The sequence below is a fragment of the Octodon degus genome, unplaced genomic scaffold (genome assembly GCF_000260255.1).
Source record: "Octodon degus isolate 3935 unplaced genomic scaffold, OctDeg1.0 scaffold00093, whole genome shotgun sequence".
NCBI classification, from domain to species: domain Eukaryota; kingdom Metazoa; phylum Chordata; class Mammalia; order Rodentia; family Octodontidae; genus Octodon; species Octodon degus.
In genome coordinates this window covers 3,932,665-3,946,324 of record NW_004524669.1, presented here as the reverse complement: position 1 = coordinate 3,946,324, position 13,660 = coordinate 3,932,665, and the positions used below count along the sequence as shown (strand labels likewise).

The window sequence follows — 13,660 nt, the reverse complement described above, 5'->3', positions numbered from 1 at the left end:
AGCAAAATGATTTCTTTGTAACATAAAACCAGGATGTGAAAGAGAAGAGTCCAGCATTTTGCCTGCTTCCTACCTGATCTACTGGTTAGGAGTAAAAATAACAGAAATGAAAGCAGATAAATATAATACCTAAGAGAAAGTAAACTAGCAACTAAAATGGGTCAGAATGCGAATCTCATCTTTTCTGAGCTTCATAAGCTAAAGGAAAGCATTTCTTATACAAAAGGCTGGAGCTAAATGATGTTCCTTACTTTCTAGTGTTATGGAGTCCTGGCAGTTCAGATACATTCAAGATATATATCACACATAAGGAAGAACAGTATCAGTCCAGGGGAAATGCAGTGAATATTTTATGAAAGAATAAATTCTCATGAAAAGAGTTGAAGAGTTAGAGAGTTTTGTGAGACAGTATAGGCTCCGTGTCAGTTCCATGGTCACTCTTTTCTATTCTGAACTTGCAGCTTTTGCAAAGGCCTATTATCAAACAGAACAGGAGAAGGCAAAGACAGCGAACAATTCCATGGGCATGATCCACAGGAAAACTTGGTATATAAAGTAATACAGTTTTGTTTTTTACTAAGGGACATTGTATCCCAGCTCTACAACATTGGTATCAAAATGACTGCAATTTTCAAGGAAGAGAGAAGCCCAGATCCACTGGCTCATACTGGCAGCCCCACCTTGGGAGGAAACCTGGGCAAAGGTAGGACAATGGCCACATGCAGGAAAAAGCATGATAATCAAATTCAGAATTTTCCATGGGCTCACAGAAGTCTCACATTAGAGAGATGTCAATTATTGGATTTCTCTTACTAGGTCTAAAATGTAGAATGGAAAGCAAAAGGGCTAGAATTCAAAGGCACACCTGAATTTAAAAAGATACATACCTTTTACTGACAGTGATCTAATATTAGCTTTACTATCCTAAAGTTATTTTTCATCTCAGTTAGCTTCCCACAGCCAGCTCAACTGGGGGTGCTTCTTGAAAGAGGAACCTAGGGATCTATTTCAAACTGTGAAGCTCTTATCTAAATCTTGATACAAACCCTTTCTTTCTGCTTAGGTTTCTTCTTTGTTATAATAACTGTTACTACTACAATCATTTATGGAGCACCGCTATGAGCCAGGCACCGTGTTACAGACACTATATGGTTTTATACATATGTATATCACTACAGTATTAAGTAATGTGACGCCAGTCAAGAGTTCCTTTGCAGAAATGCCCTGGTCAACAGTTAATCACACAGCAGAGAAAAAGACAGAAATGATGAGCTAGACTAGAGATAGCATCTGCTGCCCCAGTTAGTGAACAGAATGCAGCTTTCCAATTTAATTCTGGAAGAGAAGTTTTGAGATCACAAGAACATAAAGAGACAGATGCCTTGCGGAGTACTCTGGGGGAAGCGAGCAGAAAACATGGGATCATATTTAAAAGGGACTAGGGTAGGAATGAGACCAAAAGAAAAACGGAAGTAGTGTTGGCATTCCAGCTGCCTCAGGAAATTAGACAAGGGCTACCTAAGAGTTTACCTTCCCCGAGGCGCTGTGTAAACTACATTCCAAGCCCGCTGTCTCCAGGACTCTGCCTCTTGCTTCATCTCACTATCTGGTATTCAGATAATTTTGAAAATGAGAAAACAGAAATATTTCTGAGTCAGTCAGGAGGGGTGAGTCATGTGACCAGAACAGGATACTTCTGTTCTCTAAGTCCCTAACTATACAGAATTGCTGCAGAAAGACTGGCTTCTAGGGAGATTTCCTTAAAAACCCTGAACACAACTAAAGTTCAAAGAGCATTAATCTCTTCACTTCTGCCAAGTTACTGCTAGTTTATTTCAGGCTTGCAAGATTGACCCAATGTCTTTCCTTCCAGATTTCAAGGCTGTTCTTCAGAAAAAAAAAAAAAAAGTACTATCCAGTTGCAATGGGGTTCATGGATGAACTTAAGTGAGGTCTGTGAACCTTAGTCTTAAAGCAATCCAAATCTTCAAAAGATTAAGGGCCACTGCATTAGCTCAGGGAATCAAAAAGGGCAAAAATTTTAAAGAGACTGTCAATCACATACCTCTCAACCCACCTCTCATTCCCTTTTTCTTTAAGTTTCCGTATTTTTTGTTTGCCTATCTTTATTTTATTTTTTTTTAAATTTTTTTTATTTATTTATTATTTGAGAGAGAGAGAGAGAGAGAGAGAGAGAGAGAGAGAGAGAGAGAGTGTGGTGTGTGTGTGGCCAGCTCAGCCCACCAGGGGGCGGGGCCGGCTGGCATGTGGTGCTGGGGGACTGAACCGCAGTCCCTGATGCCTTGCCAAGCTTGTTCTAAGTAGGTGCTTTAGACCACTGAGCCATCTCTCCAGCCCCTTTTTTTTTTTTTAATTTTTTTTTATTTATTATTTGAGAGAGAGAGAGAGAGAGAGAGTGTTTGCCTATCTTTATTTACTTGTATCTTATTTTTAAAAAATCATTTATTTATTTACTTATTTATGTGGTACAGGGTCTCACTACACAGCTTGGACTCACAGTGATCATCCTGTCTCAGCCTCCCCAGTGCTGGCATTACAGGTGTGCACCACCACACCCAGTTTCAGTGGTTGGCTCAGTGTGGGCTGGCACCATATGCAGTACCAGGCATTGAGCCCAGGTCTTTATGCTTGCCAGGCAGTCGCTTAGACCATAACCTATCTCCCCGGCCCCAGTTGTATCTTATCTTACCTTTGATTTTTTAAAACAGCACCTGCACATGCTTTCTTTGAAATTTATGTTTGAGAATGATCCCTGAATATATGTACAGTAAATGTATACTGGTTCTCATTCTAGTAAAGCAAACAGCAGCAAAGCATGACAAATAGTGATTACTGAAGTTTAGTTCACTAAGTCTAAGGATATTAAATTTGTCTATAATTCTGGACTAGTTAATGGGATGGGTCTTATCTGTGATTAAATAATTCCATTAGTACAGTAACAATAGAACTCTTTGAACAACATTCCATCAGTAAACCATGCTATAGGAAGCCTAGAAACCACAAGCAATGGAATGATGGGGAAAGTTTACTGTAATTCCACGAGGCCAGGATTTAAATGATTTATACACAAAGAGACAGCTAGCTCTGTGATGACTGTTTTTTCAGATATTATAAGATCCAAGGGATTCTTAAGCACATGCCTTTTCAAAAGCATGAATGGAATGGGGGCTGCATGCCTGGCAAGCACAGTCAGAGAATTGCCTCAGGACCAAAGGGCCATTCCAGAAAATGTCTCTAAGGAAAAGCATGCAGAATGCAAGGCCATATCAACTGTGCTGGCACCAGTGTCGAACGTGGTAGACAAAATGAATGGAGGGAAAGAGGAGATGCGGCAGTCGGTCTCGTGCGCACATTTTCTCACCTGGAATTACAGAGATAGTTTTCAAAGCTCGGAGAACCCTGAATGTTCTCAGCGCTGAGACATTGCCCAGGTCCACAAACTCTGTCACATATCTGTAGTAAGGGAGGTCACACACAAACACAAATGACAAACACAGACACAAACACAAACACCAAAGGAGAAAACAAAACCACAACAAAACAAAAAGTACAATACGTCACATCAGGGCCCTAACCCAACACCTAACACCAACCCCGGGCCATCTTACCTGGGATTACTGAAATAGTTTTCAAAGCCCTCAGTACCCTGAAAGTGCGTAGAGCTGAAACATTGCCTAGGTTTACAAACTCTGTTATATACCTGCAGAATCAAACCAAAGTTAACTTGTAATGGTACCACTGGGCGAGGGTTTGAGGATGGGGTAGGGGGAAGAAAGGGTCTTATACACAAGCTATAATTTCATTTTTCCCTGAAAAAGGAAAATTTCAAAATATAAACATTTAAGAAACATCTTTTAAAATAATTGGACAAGGAGAATTCAACAGTGTATTAAAAAGAACTGGTACAACCAGGGGGTTCTAGAGTTTGCTCTCTTATTCACCATAATGATATGCTAAGCCCACTCAGAATGACTTTACTATCATCCCTTTTATTTATTTTTTCAGTAAAAAAAAAAAAAAAAAAAAAGGCCAGAAAGTATCAAAGGCTATGTCAAGTTTTTTGAACCATTTAAGAAAAAGAGGGGAAGTTTCTACAGCAGGAGACCCATGAAAATAAACCTACTTTAAAGTATCTCTCTAGTTGCTAATTTCAAAAGTGCCTAAATGGCTGTATATATGTCTAATCCAAGAGATGTATGCATGTTTGTAGTCTTAAAGTTTTATCCTGTGACAGAAAAAAAACAGGGCTCAGGAAAATCCAGGTCATGAGATCAGAGCAAAAATGTATTAAGTGCCCATTATATCACCAGCTCTGGGTCTAACAAGGACACTTAGATTTTCAAAGGACACCAATGCATATTTCATGATGCTGAGAGCTACAATTGTTTTCATACACCAGAAAGTCAAAGCTCCACTTTTAAATACTTAATGCATAGTGTTAGTTCACATTTTACAGTGAGAATATGTCTTTTTACCTGATGCTCAGATTCACACATTTGCAAATACTCTCACATTCCCATGCACACATGTGCGCACACACACGTATACACACAACCTACATGGCTCCCTTTACACCGCCAAATTGCAAAACACTTTCCTCATGAAATAAAAACATTAATGCCTGCTAAAACATTTCTTTCATTAGCTAAGTTCCAGAGACACTTTTTCACTGCTTATACAATGTAAATAATGTACCAGGGGCAGGCAGCAAATCTATGTGGAGTTACACGGTCTCTACTAGCAGAAATTTCAGGTTAGTGACTCTTTAGGAAAGGCAATCTGGATACCTTGCTCATGTTTTGACTCTCACGTGTGCCCTTAGGTCTGCGACACCTAGTAGCCTCATTATATCGCACATGATAAGACATTCCCAGGTAATACGTTTCAGTTGAAGATTTACACCTAAAAATTTCAAGCCTCTGGAGAAATAAACCTAGGTCACTGTCACACGGGGAATAAAATATGAGTGACCATCCATGGGAAATCACCCCTGCTTTTCCTCTGCTCCCTTTCCTCCCCCATACAAACACTGTCAATGCCTGAAAACCAAGAGGTCTTCACAAGCAAGAACACAGCATAACCAGGTCCCATTAAGCCCTAAGTCAGAGTCCACAAACTAACACTTACAAGCACTGTCATGCCAGCACATCACACACACACACACACACACACACACACACACACTTGTAATCTCACCCAGAATGTCAAGAAAGTGGGGAACTTACGCCATCATGATGACACTGAAATCTAACCAGTTCCATGGATCCCGTAAAAAGGTAAAGCCATCTATGCAGAAACCTCTCGCGAGGATTTTCACTACTGATTCAAACGTATAAATCCCTGTGAATGTGTACCTGTTAAAGAAATGGATAGCTTGAGGCAATTCCAGAATAGACAGAAACTTTGAATGAACATTTAAGGTAACACTTGCCTGAGGCCTGGCTTCGTCTAACACAGACCAAACAGGAAGCACACAGCCCATGCAGGAAGACTAAGCCAGGGAGCAAGGAAGCCTGTGAGTGAAACTGACTGAAATGCCTACACCAGAACTGTGGAATGCTGCACTGGGGCATGAACTGTATTCCAGAGAAATAACAGTGTATTGTTATCTACCATACTGCATGCTCTTCTTGGTGTAGGTAAGAGGCCCTCAGAGCTCTTTATAACTTTGGAGTGGGGAAAAAAAAGAAAAAAGAAAAAAAAGAAAGAAAACCAGTTGGAGAAGACAGTATCATGAACAACTGAGCATACATGATGCGGATTGGCCACAGACAAAGGAATCAGCACCAGAAAGGCTGGAGAAAAAGGCTGGCACTTTCTAGTGTATAGCTGCTTTCTCTAGACTTGTTTTTTTTTTGTTTGTTTTGTTTTTCTTGGTTTTGTTTTTTGTTTTGTTTTGTTTTGTTTTTTGACGGAACCAGGGATTGAACTCAGGCCCTTGTGCTTGCTAGGCAAGCACTTATTCTACTGAGCCATCTCCCTGGCCCCATAGACTTTATTTCTAAAGATAGTTCCTAAATTCTACTTGCATCTTCATTCCTCTATGTGAAACAGTGGCAATACCTACTTTTTCTCCTTGATGGATAAATTATAGCAAAGCACAAGATTGAATTACTAGAAAGTCTTAAAACAAATAACAGATAAATAGGTACTTACTCCACATTCTTCGACCACTCGGGAGGGTTACTAAAAGTCATGAATACACAGTTGGTCAAAATAGTGCACATAATGATCATGCTAAATACTGTGGAGAAGAGTCAAGGGGGAATATATGAGATCCGGCTTTTTCTCTCTCTCTCAGAATAGAAACCCATTTCGCATTGATATCATGAGACCTAAATCAACAGCCTGAAAAGAGACACAGCACAGAAGAGGAGGAAGAGGCAAAGTGATAATGAAAACTATTCACCACCACCAATAAAGAAAAACACTGTAAACAACCCCACCAGAGCAAAGCTGCGGCTGGATAGGGTGGGATAGCTATTCTCCTTTCAAAAAGGGTGCCACTGTTCTACTACTTTTGCACAGGACATTTCCTGTTCTTACCACTTTTCATCTCCCCCATGGAATAAGCTTCTAAATATTTATTAGTAATCAGAAATAATTACAGATGACCAGACTATAAGCTCATCAGATGACAAAAATCCACATTCTTCAGTATTTACTTACTGTTAACTATTCCATAAAACTAGTTACTTGAAAACCTACAAGTACTGTAATTAATGGCTTGCCTTTCCCGCAGTCTTTTTGGAGGGATAAACTGTCTTTTGGGAACAAGGCACTGGCTGATACGTGCTGAATGTGCCCAGTGTGGGGAACCAGCAGCACCTGCCTGTGCCTGAGAAGTAGGTGATGAACATGCTCAGCAGTGTTTATGGGTAGCAAGCCATTTTACTGCCATTTCAATTCCATTCATGATCTTTCTCAGAGCTTTCTGTTCTTATCTACTGAGAACAATTAAACAGTGGTAGGGTCAACATGACTTATCAAACTCACTTAAAAACAAGGACAGGGGCCATTTCTTATTTGTTAACTCACTCTTGTTAATGGTATCCCTGTATTTTACCTGTAGAGTTTCAAAAATAAAAAAACCATGTCTTTCAACTGGATTTTTTTCATTCTGTACCAGTGGATTTTTCTTCAAGGGACCATAACATACTGTTTGGTACCAGAAGGCCCCTCCTCCTAAAAGAAAACAAAAACTCCATCTCTACTCCAACAGAAAGGATTAAATTATTATTATTATTTTTTTATTTTAATTTTTTTTATTTTTTGGTGGAACTGGGGATTGAACTTAGGCCCTTGTGCTTGCCAGGGAAGCACTTATTCTCCTGAGCCATCTCCCCAGCCCAAGATTAAATTATTAAAGCATGTACATTGTTTATTTCCTGCAAACCTTCAGACTTCCGAACTATACTGCTTATGTAAAATACAGATCTCAGAATCAGGTTGCTAAATTCCTAGAGATCCAGGGGAGAAGCTTACTAAAGTGAATCACTAAGTTGCAACTGCTGGTCTTCTCATTCCCTTTGGAGGATATGATACTCTTTGAAGCAAGGACTAAGTAGTATTAAATATGAACTGTGCAAATTTAGTCATTACGCCACACTGCCTAGCTCATCACAATTTTTTACATGTCATATGTTCTCTTATAGGAATAGGATATAAAAAGGCCACATGAATAAAATGTCATTTTTCAACTTAAGGGGAAAACAAGTCATTCCTATTCTGCAATCTGCCTCTAAACTTTGGTAGCAAGGAGGCTATTTCATCTGCTAACTGTCACAGATACTTTGTAGCTTCACTGCTCAAGAAATCAAAAAAAGTTCAAGGTAGAGCTCTAAAGCATTCATTCAACAATTTGCAACACAAAAAGTAGCTTTCAAAATAAAAAATCCAATTCTGGATCTTAACAAGATGAACAGTCCACCGTGGGAATTACTAAAAAGTCAAGACATCAATAAAAGGTTACCATCTCAATTTGTCCCTCATAATGATCTCAACAAAATTCCAGGCTCCAATAATAGCATCTGAAGATAAAGAGTTTCTTGGAGTTCAGCTTGGGATTCAGCAGGACCTGTCTCTTAAACTCTGACTGTTGGGATCACCAACTGTACCGCTGATAAACTTTTTTCTTTTTTGGCGGAACCAGGGATTGAACTCAGGCCCTTGGGCTTGCCAGGCAAGTACTTATTCTAATGAGCCATCTCCCTGGCCCCATACTGATAAATTTAACACACAATTCAATTGCCAATACTGAAACATACACAATCACACAGTTGCTGCACTCACTCATTTACAGAAAAGGATATGAATGTATCAAAATTTTAATAGCTATTCTTCTTATCAGGTTAAAAGGACTTAAAATGTACAAGGCAGGCGTGGCACTAAATCTGAAGAGAGTTTTCCCTCTGTTTAATACTACAAAGGTCTGTGGAAAAAGAAAAGAGAGAAATTATTAAAGCATAAAAATTAATCATCATATAAAACAACATTTTTCTAGGTAAGAAATAAACTCAAAGGTACTTATAATTTTTATTTCCCAACTTTTTTTAAGGAAGAAATCTTTAAGGTAACATATTTCCTGTTTTCTCATCTCCCTTCCCCGCTCTGCTCCAGATTACATTAGAAATAGCTCGCACAATCTTAACAGTTTTACAGCCAAATTGTACCAGAGTTATCTATGCCAGGTCTGGACAAGACAGTAAAGTTCATTATTTTTGTTTAATTCTTCAACAAGTGATGACCTATTATGTGTATTTTTTTTTTTTTTTTTATGTAGGTGCTTATCAGTGAAGAAGGCAGTCTTGGCCTGGGAGGCTTTTATTTCAACATGGAAAAGACACTACACAGAAAACATAATGTATAAAATATATAGTCTGTGGTGCATAGCAAGTGGTATATGTTATGGAAAAAGGAAACAGATGAGAGAGGAAAAGAATGCTGGGGCAGAGGGCAATGGAGAGGTGAACATTTTAAAAGAATGGTCAGGGTAAGCCTACTGGAAAAAGAATTAAGCAAAGACTAGAAGGAAGTCAGAAGAGCTCCTCATTTAATTGGTATTTACCTACCAACTCTGCTCGATTTGGCTTTTAAGAGCCTTTACTATTAGCCTTTCCAAAATCATTCAACTGTATCTCTCAGCATACATCTTCCTCCCTATACAAACTGGCTCACGTTCCCAGAACAAGAAATAGTGATGTGTATCTCTGGTGTTTGCTCAAATCACTCAAACTACCCCAAATGCCTTCTCTCATCAATTCAATTCTTTTTGAGCATCTATTATGTGTCAAACATTGTATTAAGCTCCAGGGACACAAAACTGAGTAGAATTGTACTTTTCCAGAAGATATATATGAACTGGTAATTACTATGGAGGATAAGTACAAAGTTCAAAACTAAAATATACATAATATATGAGGCAGCATGGGTGGTGAACTAGAAAAGATTCAGAGTAAAGTAATTCACAGTAGGAAGGGGATTTAAAGGAAAGACAAAAGAAAATGGGCAGGTAAAGGATGGAGGGATGACCAAAAAGGGAACAGCATAGCATGTGTAAAAGAGCACAACAGTGTGCAGCTGCAGGTTGTTTTCAGGGAGTTGACAAAGAATTCCATCTTGCTGGAAAACAGGTCAGGAGGTGCAGCAGCCTATGACGCTGGAGAAAGATGCAAGGTCTACACACTGGGGGCTTCTAAGGAGACCAGGTCAGAGGCAAATATGAAGAGCAAATAGCCAAGGCAAGTAATTTTAAATAGTTTTTACTGTTTTAATTTAGAGTGATATGTGCTTATAATAAAAAGAATATAAGACTAAGTTACCCAGTGATAACCTTTACTGCCAGTTTTTTGTATATCCTTCCAAAAATTTTCCGTATAAATATAAGCATACAGATACATCCTTAAAAATCTCTCTTCAAATGAGATTTTACTATAAATACTCTTCTGTATCTTGCATTAAAAAAATGAACCCCCACAAGGAAAAGCCCAGGACCAGATGGCTTCACTAATGAATTCTACCAAATGTTTAAAGAATTAACACACACTCCTCCAAAAAACAGAAAGGAACATTTCCGAACTCATTCTATAAGAACAGTATTAACTTGATACAAAACCAGATAACCACACTAGAAAGAAAAATGCACTAATGAATGCCCTTTATGAAGATGAACACAAAAAGCGTTGACTAAAACACAGCAACCAAATCCAGTAACATATAAAAGGGATTATGTACTACAACCAACTGGGATTTATCCTAGAAATGGAAAGGTGGTATATCGCATGAAAATAATCAACTTAATATGTCATACTAATAAAGGAGAAAAAACCACATGACTATCTTAATATCTGAAAAAGTATTTGATAGTATATGATGTTCTTTAATAATTAATGAACTAGGCATGCTAGTTTTCTTAACCTGATTAAGATCATCTTTAAAAAATTCACAACACCACACTTCTTCTTCTTTTTTTTTTTTTTTTTTCAGAACTGGGGACTGAACTCAGGCCCTTGCGCTTGCCAAGCAAGCGCTTAGTCTACTGAGCCATCTCCCCAACCCCACACCCCCCCACACTTTTTTTACCCCCACATCTGACACCTAGGTTTTAACCTCTTTGAAGGCACTTCCCTCCACAGTTCCAACATAATGTTCACTCCATGAGCTCCCAATATACAGTTGTCAGCAGATTTGATTTTTTTAAGTACTTCTTTCCCCTTCGGTTCTTTCCTTTTTAATCTGCCATGCTCACACCAGTCTCCCTGCAGTAGAAAAGCAGAGCCATGTGGAGCTCCATGTACTGTGGACATGCCCACTGCAGCACTCTGTGTTGATACTGTGCACGCTAATATTCTCCCTGCACTACAGTGTTCCGGTTTTGGTGAGGTATACTGCAAAGAAGGACTAATCTTGGAAGCTAGAGGAAGTAGCAGATCTGGAGTTAGCCTGAAACATGTCAAGAGTAGAACTATGGTTGTTCTCCTTGGTTTCTCAAAGAAACAAATAGGAAAGACTTCCCAAAACCCCTCTGAAATATTTGTACCCTTCTGTGTTTCTATAGCAACCCTCTCTATGAAAATGCCAGGCCCTTGAAATAACCTCCTCATCCAACCTCTTAATATTCCTGTGAATTCTGTTAAAGGAGGAATTATTAGCTTCTATGCATGTTACAAAAGCACAGGAGAGCAACATCACCTATAAAGGTCACCGAGGCAAAGAACAATGTATCATGCTGAGCTCAGAGCCTCTCGAGAGCCCCTACTGTGCTAGATCGAGAGGCAATTTCATGGCTATATGGTAGAGAATGAAGCTGGTGAGGGGGATGGATATTCTGGTGAATGGGAACTTGGAATTCCTGGGGTATGCAACAATGGAAGAACACTGGCCCATGTCCTAGAACCTAAAAACCAGCAGGCCAGGTCTTTATGAAAATGCCTACCTGCCTTAGAAGGCAAATAACAGGAAGGTGAAAAATATACTCTTCACCCTCCATTTCTCTTGTCCCTTAGTGTAGCCAAGATGGAAACATGGATCTAGTGGTACCACAGAGGGTATTTCCTATCACAGAATCAGAGACTGTAAGGCCTGGCATCCAGCAGGTGCTCAATAAGCAGCTGCTGATTGGTTAATGAACAAATGCTTATAGTGTCTGAGGTGAGTGAAAAGGAGAAAAAGAAAAGGAAGACATCAGGTAATTGAAACCATTACACCTTGTTTGAAGAAAAATTAGGAGGTAGGAAGAAATCCGAATCAGTACAGTGATAAATGGCAAGCAGAGACTGATGGTGTGAGGGAAACCACAGATTTTTAGTGAATTAAAAAACTGATTTTGCAAGTAGAATGGCGCTACTAGGAACATTTTTACCGGAGAAACAAATTTCATAATTTAGCTAGTGAGTAGTTAACATAAAAGTAATTTATTATCTCTTTCTAAATATTTATATCCTGAATCTATATCATGTATAAAGAGATTTTGTTTTTCCTGGTATTGGGGATTGAACCCAGAGCCTTTGTACTGAGCTACATTCTTAGCCCACCCTTGTTTTCTAATTTTTTAATTTTTTTTTTTTCAGAATCAGGGATCAAACTCAGGACCTTGCACTTGCCACGCAAGTGCTTATTCCACTGAGCTATCTCCTAGACCCGCTTTCTTTAAAAAAAAAAAAATTATTTATTTATTACAGGGTTTCACTATGTAATTCTGACTTGTAGTGATCCTTCTGTCTCAGCCTCCCCAGCACGGGAATTACAGAATCACAAGTGTGCACTACCACACCCAGTTTCAGGTGGCACAGCACACCTGGGGGGGCACGGCATGGGTTCCAGGGATCAAACTCAGGTCCTTGTGCTTGCCAGGTAGGCACTTAAATCGCTGAGCTATCTTCCCAGCCCTCAGCCCCCTTTTTAATTTTAATTTGTTTTTTTGGTACTGGGGATTGAACTCAGGAGCTTGTGCTTGCCAGACAGGTACTTATGCCGCAGACTTGTATCTCCGGCCCTTGTTATTTTTTATTTTGAGGGAGGGTCTCAGTTGCTAAATTGCCCACGTGGGCCTGATCTTGTAATGCTCTTGCTTTAGCCTCCCAGAATTCAACTAAAAACAGATCTTTTCTCAAAGAGAAATAAACATCTGGTCTACATTAAATGTCCTGAAGTGAAAGCAAATTCTCCAAACTGTAAGTAGCACGTCCATTACAACAAAACATATTTTGTCATTAAAATAATTAGATTCATGGTAGCTCTTAGGCAGTTTTTCATTAATTCACTGGTGTTTGGCTCAGCACAAGTACTCAAAGCTTAGGAATCTGCCTGTTAACACAGGGAAAATATGCTTGTGGAGCTCAGTGATGTGGAGAATACACTCAGTGTCAGCAATCTTTCTGCAGAAATGTGCAGGCGGCAAGTGCTGCAGGCTTTGTAGGCCATACAGGCTCTGCTGCAGCAACCTGGCTCTGCACAAGCAGCGCTGCGGTGCACACACTGCAAAGACAAGGTGTAAACAGACACGTATGGCTGTGTCCATCAGCACCTCATGGGCATGGAAATTTCATGTAATTTTCACATGGCCAATTGTTCAGGAATGTAAAAACCACCAGCTTAGTGGGTCATATGAAAACAGATGGAAGAACTGATATGATCCATGGCTACCCTAGTATCAATTCTGACCAAGGCCAGACAGACTGTATAGGAATCATCTGTTTTTTTTTTTTTTTTTTTTTTTTTTTTTTTTTTTTTTTTTTGCAATACTGGTGAATGAACTCAAGACCTTGCACTTGCCAGGCAGGCATTTATTCTACTGAGCTATCTCCCCAACCTTTGAGTAGTTTTTTGGTTTTTTTAAAAATGCAGATTCATAAATCCTAGCTTTTGACATTCTCCTTAAACAAGACTGCAGAGGACCCCACAACCTGTGCCTGCCAGGTCTGGGGAAACAGCAGGTCACCCCTTAGCTTATGACCTGAAATGTTTGGGTCATTCTTCATCTTCGTCTACCTAGCTGGGTGGCCTAGAGGAGCCACTGCATCTCTCTGGATCTCATTTTCCTCATCTGTAAACTGAGAGAGGGCTGCCAGATGGGTTCCCCCAGGTCCTTTCTGGCTGATGGCTGTGATTCTGATTTAGGTATTTTACAGAACAGTCAGGA

The 13,660-nt window shown here is 39.5% G+C and overlaps 1 protein-coding gene across 1 annotated transcript in view; it reads right to left on the bottom strand.

Moving 5' to 3' along the window:
* Scn8a (sodium voltage-gated channel alpha subunit 8) overlaps positions 1 to 13,660 on the bottom strand; it is a 138,710-nt gene that overhangs the window by 95,967 nt on the left and 29,083 nt on the right. The window contains exons 3-6 of the mRNA XM_004637833.2: positions 8,334 to 8,452; positions 6,178 to 6,267; positions 5,247 to 5,375; positions 3,383 to 3,474 (exon numbers count right to left, since the gene is read on the bottom strand). Of these exons, the coding sequence (XP_004637890.1) occupies positions 3,383 to 3,474; positions 5,247 to 5,375; positions 6,178 to 6,267; positions 8,334 to 8,452 (430 nt within the window). The remainder of the gene's footprint in view (positions 1 to 3,382; positions 3,475 to 5,246; positions 5,376 to 6,177; positions 6,268 to 8,333; positions 8,453 to 13,660) is intronic.